The 8,890-nt window shown below is 47.4% G+C and overlaps 1 protein-coding gene across 2 annotated transcripts in view; it reads right to left on the bottom strand.

Moving 5' to 3' along the window:
- Positions 1 to 473: 473 nt before the first annotated feature.
- Positions 474 to 8,890, bottom strand: part of IL2RG (interleukin 2 receptor subunit gamma) — a 13,699-nt gene continuing 5,282 nt past the window's right edge. Inside the window, exons 2-9 of one of the 2 annotated variants that reach the window (XM_017875871.1) lie at positions 4,444 to 4,589; positions 3,933 to 4,086; positions 3,540 to 3,724; positions 3,189 to 3,328; positions 2,298 to 2,460; positions 1,668 to 1,764; positions 1,346 to 1,415; positions 474 to 990 (exon numbers count right to left, since the gene is read on the bottom strand). In XM_017875871.1, coding sequence (XP_017731360.1) covers positions 805 to 990; positions 1,346 to 1,415; positions 1,668 to 1,764; positions 2,298 to 2,460; positions 3,189 to 3,328; positions 3,540 to 3,724; positions 3,933 to 4,086; positions 4,444 to 4,570 — 1,122 coding nt within the window. In that variant the 5' untranslated portion in view covers positions 4,571 to 4,589 and the 3' untranslated portion in view covers positions 474 to 804. The remainder of the gene's footprint in view (positions 991 to 1,345; positions 1,416 to 1,667; positions 1,765 to 2,297; positions 2,461 to 3,188; positions 3,329 to 3,539; positions 3,725 to 3,932; positions 4,087 to 4,443; positions 4,590 to 8,890) is intronic. The other variant, XM_017875872.1, reaches the window with a different exon arrangement.

The following is an 8,890-nucleotide window of genomic DNA, read 5'->3' as shown; positions in this document are numbered from 1 at the left end:
GATTCTCCCTCTGTTGTCCAGGCTGGAGTGCAGTGGCACAGTCTTAGCTCACTGCAACCTCCGCCTCCTGGATTCAAGCAATTCTCCCGCCTCAGCCTCCCGAGTAGCTGGGATTACAGGAGCGCACCACCATGCCCGGCTAATTTTTGTATTTTTAGTAGAGACAGGGTTTCACCATGTTGGCCAGGCTGATCTCAATCTCCTGACCTTGTGATCCACCCGCCTCAGCCTCCCAAAGTGCTGGGATTACAGGCGTAAGCCACCACGCCCAGCCCATTCTAAGTCTAACTCTAAACTAAACCCTGGAATGAGTGCAGGGCACCTGGAAAGAAGTCAGTTTCCAGAACAGTACTCTTTTTCTAGCGAATTGGAAATACTCCTGCCTCCACAGCGTAAATGTACTACTCCTTTTTCTTCCCTTCCCACCCTCCTTGTATCCCATGTTTCCCCTACTCCTCACCCCACGACAGACATTTTGATGATTATCAACAGAAACTTTATTTCTCATCGGTTCAGGAACAATCGGAGGGTAGATGGAAAGAGGAAGAGAGAGAAAGAGGGAGGGAGGAAGAATCCTGTGAAAAGGAAGGGCCAGACTGAGGGAGATGAAAAACATGTACAGGGCAAAAGGGTAATTCTCAAGTGGGGAATGCCAAATGAAGAGGCGCTTACATGGGGGCACAAAATTCCAAATCAGCCACAGTGGGGTGAGGTGAGTATGAGACGCGGATGGGTTGAATGAAGGAAAGTTAGTACTGCTTAGGGCTACAGGACCCTGGGGTTATTCTGTCAGAGGATTGGGGTTCAGGTTTCAGGCTTCAGGGTGTAACATGGGGGGGCCCAGTAGGGGCTATGCTGGTTACATGGGGAGGGCCCAGGCCCCTCCCCGAGGGCCCCTCCTTTTGGGGGAATCTCACTGACGAGGCAGAGTCGTTCACTGTAGTCTGGCTGCAGACTCTCAGCCAGTCCCTTAGACACACCACTCCAGGCCTAAAGACAGATATGTCCAGGTCAGGGGTCAATTAGGGGCAGGAAGTAAAATACCGAGCTCTGTGCCAAAGGAGTACTCATGATGTCCGCAACCACTGTAATTGATTACAGAAGGGATACACAGACTCCTGGGCCCCCAATACCAGTTTCCATCTGCCTCACTCAATCTGTAATCTGCGCTTCTGTGTGTGTCTCTCTCTGTATAGTCCATCCCCCATTTGGTCGGCCACATCCTGACAGTTAGTGCAGGGCCTCCTTCCCTCTCCTCTCTGCCCCCACCCCCACACTCTGTCTGTCTTGCTGGCAGGCAGTTGGCAGTTGATAGACTGCAGCATGCTTATGACAGCGTTCTCACCGAAAAGTTCCCGTGGTATTCAGTAACAAGATCCTCTAGGTTCTTCAGGGTGGGAATTCGGGGCATCGTCCTGACAGAGGAGAAAGAGGGAGCAGGAGCACATAGGTTAAAGCTTTTTTATCACCCTTCTCCCAGTTGTCCCATATGAAATAAAGTGATTCTGTGTTCTCTGTGCCTGTGGCTTCCTTCCATCACCAAACTCTCTTGGGTAATCTCTCATTTCTTACTGTCTCATCCTTTACTCCTAAAGACCCTGCAAAACCCTTCTCTGCTATTCTCAGCTACTGTTCCCCTTATTTTTATGGGCTTCTCCAAATCTCACCGTTCCAGCCAGAAATACACACAGAGAAGGCTGATAATCAATCCCATGGAGCCAACGGAGATAACCACGGCTTCCAATGCAAACAGGAAAGGATTCTCTACAGAAAAAAAGAAAAGCAAAGTGGACCTTATATTTGTTGTGCGCCTACTACATGCCAGGCACTGGTGCCAGGCACTGCGCTGAAGACATACTCTCTGTTTAATCCTCACAACAGCTCCTGTGAGGCAGGAACAATTATCTCCATCTTATATCTCAGGAAACAGAATCCAAGAGTTTAGTGATGTACCCAAGGCCAAAGAGGTAGTAGTATGTGGCAGAGCCTAGATCCAGCTGGTTCCAAAGCCATCTTCACTTTGCAGGCTCTCTAGGAATGCTTCAGGGAAATCCTATACACTCTATAGCCCCCTTGAGCACCCCTAAGCCTCCTTCTCAATCCACACCCTCTAACAACACACTAACCCAACCCTACACAGAAAAACCTTGATTTCTAGAGGTTGGGGTTGGACATTGTGGGGAGATGGGGCACCAAGTTTGGGGGCTTTAGTGATAGGGGAGTGGAGCAAAACACAGTGGTGTTAGAAAGGCTGGGGTGTTGGGCTTATGGATTGGGGTCTTGTGGGCCCATTTTACCTTTTGAAGTATTGCTCCCCCAGTGGATTGGGTGGCTCCATTCACTCCAATGCTGAGCACTTCCACAGAGTGGGTTAAACCGGCTCCGAACACGAAACGTGTAGCGTTTCTGCCCATCCACACTAGGCAGGGAGAACTTATGTCTATAATCCACTGATTGTTCCTTGAGGAAAAAGAGGATGAGGGAAAGTAGGTGTCTATGAGAGAAGAGAGAATTAAAACATACACCTGAACACCCACCAGTGTCATCTCTGCTACTTCCCAGTTTCTCTCTCCTGAGTACTCAAGCCACATTGCTCCCTTCACTGACTTGAATCTAATGCCTCCCCTCTGGATCCCCTTAATGGCCTCCTTTTATTTATTTGTTTATCTGGTATCAGGAAGAGTATGGGTAGGGAATCCCTAGTGAAAACTCACTGGTGTCAGGCATGGTGGCTCACGCCTGTAATCCCAGCACTTTGGGAGGCCAAGGTGGGCAGATCACCTGAGGTCAGGAGTTCAAGACCAGCCTGGCCAACATGGCAAAACACTGTCTTTAGTAAAAGTACAAAAATTAGTTAGGCATGGTTGTGCATGCTCCCAGCTACTCAGGAGGCTGAAGCAGGAGAATCACTTGAACCCAGGAGACAGAGGTTGCAGTGGGCCCAAGATCGCCCCACTACACTCAAGCCTGGGCAACAGAGTGAGGCCGTCTCAAAAAAAAAAAGAAAAAAAGAAAACTCACTGGGGATTACAGGGAAAGGAGTTGGAGGAGGGAGGGTAGGGGGTGAGCAGAGAAGCTGGGAGGCAGAGAACAGGAGCTTGATATTAGGTCCTCCTATCTGTCTGGTTGAATCCTTTAGCCCCACTTGCTTGGCCTTAGCTGCTACATTCACGTCCCTACTCACTCACAGTCCAGCTGTGGTCCCAGTCAGTCCGGTACTGCACCAAGTGCTCCAAACAGTGGTTCAAGAATCTGTTGTTCCAGTTCAGTTCTAGCTGGGATTCACTCAGTTTGCGAAGTGTTAGGTTCTCTGGAGCCCAGGGGATCACTGGAGATATGTGTGTGTATGTGGTCATTCCCCTGGCCTAGACAAGTCAGGATCCTGAAGGTAGTACCCCTAATACCTCCTCCTCCCTTCCCATCCTGATCCCCTACCTCCTTTTTTCTGCCCGTCTACCCTTATGATAAAATAACACTACTCCGTAGACTCCAATGTCCTACAGTATCCCTGGTCTCTTGACCCTTTCTTTCCAAATTACCCAGATTCTGCAGTTTTAGCATCTGTGTGGCCTGTCTCCTGGGTTCCCGTGGGTCCTGGAGCTGAACAACAAATGTTTGGTAGAGGTGGATCTCCTTTTTTTGCAACTGACAGCCAGAAGTGATTTCTTCAGAGAATAGATAGTGGCCGCACTTCTGGACTTTATCATTATCCGAATTCTTGTACCTAGAGGAGAAAGGTTGGAAGGAAGAGGAACAGTGGGGCCAATCTGGGTACTGCAGCTATCCAGAGCCTAGCCTCATCTCCCCTCAACCAACTTATGACTTACCCCAGGAGAAAACAGTGGGGCACCTGGGAGACTTGCTACCCTCTTTCTTGGTCTCTGATCTAACCCACCTCTTGTTCTTCCCCTCCCCGTCTTCCCTTCTCATACCAATAATGCAGAGTGAGGTTGGTAGGCTGGGGCTCAGAGCTGCTGTTCCAAGTGCAATTCATGTACTCAACATTGAACACAAAACACTGAACCTCTGGGAGGGGCAGAGTGGAAACACTGAGGGAGTCAGTGGGCACAGAGGTCAGGAAGAAATCTAGATTGGGAAGAAAATGAAGGCAGGGAGGGAAAGAGAAGAAATGATGGTCAGAAGGAAGAGGCTGAGCATGGTGGCTAATGTCTGTAATCCTGGTGCTTTGAAAGGCTGAGGCAGGAGGATCACTAGAGGCCAGGAGTTTGAGACCATCCTGGGCAACATAGCGAGACCCTGCCTCAAAAGAAAGAAACAAACAAAAAAGAAAGAAGAAGTAGCATGAGGCAGGGAACCCTCCCCCTTCCCCTTCCCACTCTACTTTTCAATTCTGCCCACATGATTGTAATGGCCAGTGGCAGGTTCCAGATTTCTGTACAGCCCCTTCCCACAGCCACCCTTCTCACCAGCCCCCTCCAGTACCAGATTTCCCACCAGTTGTGGCGTCTTCATTCCCACTGGATGTCAGAATTGTTGTGTTCAGCGCCACTCCCAGCAGGGGCAGCTGCAGGACTAAGAGGGATCTGAATGGTAATGATGGCTTCAACATGGCGCTTGCTCTTCATTCCCTGGGTGTAGTTTGTCTGTGTCAGGAACCTGGGTCCCTCACCCACTACCCCTCCCCACCCACACATTTCCTCTGTCATAGCTTCCGGTGGAAAGAACCTTATAAACCAGGGCTTTACAGAGGGTGTGGCAAATGTGTGCTGTGTGACAAAGGCCAAGTCCTCTCAGAGATTAGGTGCTGCTGTAAGGTGGTAAACATAAACTAAGGCTGGATATACAATAGTGTCACAGACTCAAAAATCCTCAGTCCACCTAGATCCTGGGAAGGATCTGTTCACTACCACTAGCACCATTCTCAACCACCTTCTCCTCTAAATCACTACCTTCTATAATGGAAGTTCTGAACCCCAACCCCGACATCTCCATCCTATGCCATGCCTCTTCCTTGACTCGGTCACCCTTAAATCTCTGTCAAAGCTCTACTGTTTGGGAAGGATGGAAAATACCGTCTTGGCTCCTGTGGGCACATATACAGCTGTCTTTCCTCTGATCTAATCCAAACCAGAATATCCACCCTTAGCTGCTGCCTGAGCTGGGTCCCTGTTGAGACTGGTGAGGAAGTGTGACTTATAATAGAAAAAGATTCTAGAAATGGAGGAACAACAATCCTAGTTTCAAGCTTCCCATCTTCCCCCAACTCTGCTTCTCTTCCTGCCTTCCCCATTTCAGTCGATGGTATCGTCACCCTCTCAGTCACCCAGACTTGAAACCTCAGAATCAGCTTCAATTTCTCCTCCTCTCTCGCCCGGAGAATATAACCCACTCTGCTTCTGTGGTGTTTCTCCCAACAGTTTCCTCCTTTCCATTACCACAGCCACTCTGCTAAATCAGTCTTTCATTAGCTCTAGTCATGATTCTTTCTAGACTCCACCAACTGGCCTCCCTTTCAAAAGGTCCTCTGCTCTCTAATCCATTCTTCAAGCTGTTGCCAGTTTTACCTTCCCGCAAAACACAGAGCTGATTGGAGAAGCCGCTTACAGAAACTATTTATTCAGCAAACATTTATTAAGTCTTTAATATGTGCCAGGCACTGTGCTTATGTTCTGGAAATAGACCAATAAGACATCCTCATATTTCCAGATGCTCACAAAAAAGTGGGGAAGACATAAACAAGTAATACAATATAGTGTAACAAGTCCTATAGCATAAATGTAGAGATACTACAAAGTATGTGAGCACAGAAGAGGAAGTAACTAAATTTACCAAGATGGAGAGAGGGGTAGTTTAGTGAAGGCTGTGCTGAAGAGGTGCTATTTCAGTGGCATCTAAAAGAATGAGTGTAATTTTACCAGACAGAAAGTGAGGTAGGATACCAAGCAAAGAAAAAGAGCACTTGCCTGGGAGTCTCAGGAAAACTGGACTATATGGCCCAGTTTAGTATTTAGTATGTATCTTTAGTATGTATTAGTTTGCCAGGGCTGCCATAGGTTATCCCCAAATTGAGTGGCTTAAACCAACAGAAATTTATTCTCTCAGCCGGGTGCAGTGGCTCATGCCTGTAATCCCAGCACTTTGGGAGGCCAAGGCAGGTGGACTGCTTGAGCAGTTTGAGACCAGCCTGGCCAACCTGGTGAAACCCCGTCTCTACTGAAAATACAAAAATCAGCCAGACATGGTGGCGCACACCTGTAATACCAGTTACTCGGGAGGCTGAAACACAAGAATCACTTGAATCTGGGAGGCAGAGGTTGCAGTGAGCCAAAATTGTGCTACTGCACTCCAGCCTGGGCAACAGAGTGAGACTCTGTCTTAAATAAATAAATAATAAATATTTTTTAAAAAGGGAAAAAAAAAGACATTTATTCTCTCACAGTTCTGGAGCCCAGAAGTCTGAAATCAGTGTGGCCAGGGTTGGTTCCTTCTGGAGGCACTGAGGAAGAAGTTGTTCCATGCCTCTCTTCTAGTTTCTGGTGGCTGCCATCAATCCTTGGTGCTCCTTGGCTTGCAGACACATCATTCCAATCTCTGCCTCCATCTTTGCATTACCTCTTCTTCTTCTCTACATCTTCTTTATCCTTCTCTTCTCTTACAGGGACACCTGTCACTGGATTTATGGCCCACCCTAATCAAGGGTGTTGTCTCCTAGGAGCTTTGCCTTAATTACAGCTGCTAAAAGCCTTTTGTCAAAGAAGGTGACATCCACAGGTTCCAAGTGAACATATCTTTTTGGAGGCCACATTCAACCCACTACAGAGGGCATTCTCCAACTTAAAAGTCTTCAAAAGCTACTCATGGCCTTCAGAATAAAGTCCAAGCTCCAGTGATCAATTCCAGCCACATAGGATATGCCATACGCATTTACTCTCTCTGGAATTAGTCTCTTCCTTTCCGTAGGCTAAAATCCTTCAGAGGGCAAAACTCCGTCTCTACCAAAAATACAAAAATTAGCCACGTTTGGTAGCACTCACCTGTAGTTCCAGTTACTCAGGTGGCTGAGGCACAAGAATCACTTGAACCCAGGAGGCAGAGGTTGCAGTGAACTGAGATTGCACACTGCACTCCAGCCAGAGTGACAGAGCAAGACTCTGCCTAAAAAATAAAAAATAAATCCTTCAGGGTTACATGCCTATTAGAATAGCCAAAATCAGCTGGGCAAGGTGGCTCACACCTTGCCTGAAATCCCAGCACTTTGGGAGGCTGAGGCGAGTGGATTGCTTGAGCCCAGGAGCTGGAGACCAGCCGTGGCAACACAGCAAGATCCCATCTCTTGCTTGAAAAAAAAAAAGAGGCCAGGCATGGTGGCTCACACCTGTAATCCCAGCACTTTGGAAGGCCAAGGTGAGTGGATTATTTGAGGTCAGGAGTTCAAGACCAGCCTGGCCTACATGGTGAAACCCCATCTACTAAAAATACAAAAATTAGCCAGGCAGTAATGGCGCATTCCTGTAATCCCAGCTACTTGAGAGGCTGAGACAGGAGAATTGCTTGAGCCTGGGAGGTGAAGGTTGCAGTGAGCCGAGATTGCACCACTGCACTCCAGTCTGGGTGACAGAGTGAGACCCTGTATCAAAAAAAAAAAAAGCAAGCCCAGATCCAGAACACTGACAACACCAAATACTGGCAAGGATGTGGAGCAACAGGAAAAACTCTCATTTGTTGCTGGTGGAAATGCAAAAATGATACAGCCACTTTGGAAGACAGTTTGGTAGTTTCTTATAAAACTTAACATACTCTTTCAGCAATCATGTTCCTTGGTATTAACAAAGGAGTAGAAGACTTGTGTTCACATAAAAACCTGCAGACGGATGTTTATAGCAGTTTTATTCATAATTGCCCAAACTTGGAAGCAACCAAGTTGTCTTTCAGTAGGTGAGTGCATAAACTGTGGTACATCCTGAAAGTGAAATATTATTCAGTGCAAAAAGAAATGAGCTATTAAGGCCATGAAGAGACATGGGAGAAAACTTCAATGCATATGACTAAGTGAAAGAAGCCATTCAGAAAAGGCCACATACTATAGGATTCCAACTATAAGACATTCTGGAAAAGGGCGAAACTATGGAGACAGTAAAAAGATCAGTGGTTGCCAGGGGTTGTCGGAGAGGGAAGGATGAATAGGTGGAGCAGAAAAAGATTTTAGGTCAGTGAAAATATTCTGTAAGATACTACGATGGTGGACACATGTTACTCTTTTATCCAAACTCACAGACTGTATAAGATAACATCAAGAGTGAACTCTAATGTAAACCATGAACTTTGGGTAATGATGTTCAAGGTAGGTCCATCAACTGTAACAAATATACCATCTATGTGTGAGGGCAGACAGTATATGGGAATTCTCCGTACCTTCCTCTCAATTTTGCTGTGAACCTAAAACTGCTCTAAAAAATTCTTTTAGGGTCGGGCGCAGTGGCTCACGCCTGTAATCCCAGCACTTTGGGAGGCCAAGGCAGGCGGATCACGAGGTCAGGAGATCAAGACCATCCTGGCAAACACGGTGAAACGCCGTCTCTACTAAAAAATGCAAAAAAATTAGCCGGGCGTGGTGGCGGGCGCCTGTAGTCCCAGCTTCTCGGGAGGCTGAGGCAGGAGAATGGCATGAACCTGGGAGGCGGCGGAGCTTGCAGTGAGCGGAGATCACGCCACTGCACTCCAGCCTGGGCAACAGAGCGAGACTCCGTCTCAAAAAAAAAAATTCTTTTAGTCCGGGTGCTGTGGCTCACGCCTGTAATCCCAGCACTTTAGGAGGCCAAGTGGGTGGATCGCTGGAAACCAGGAGTTTGAGACCAGCCTGAGCAACACAGCAAAACCCTGTCACCACCAAAAAAAAAAAAAAAAAAAAAAAAAAAAAAAAAAAAAAAAA

The sequence above is a fragment of the Rhinopithecus bieti genome, unplaced genomic scaffold, assembly GCF_001698545.2.
Source record: "Rhinopithecus bieti isolate Rb0 unplaced genomic scaffold, ASM169854v2 scaffold_10417, whole genome shotgun sequence".
In the NCBI taxonomy this organism is placed as follows: domain Eukaryota; kingdom Metazoa; phylum Chordata; class Mammalia; order Primates; family Cercopithecidae; genus Rhinopithecus; species Rhinopithecus bieti.
The sequence above is the reverse complement of the archived record's forward strand: the minus strand, read 5'-3'. Positions and strand labels throughout refer to the sequence as shown.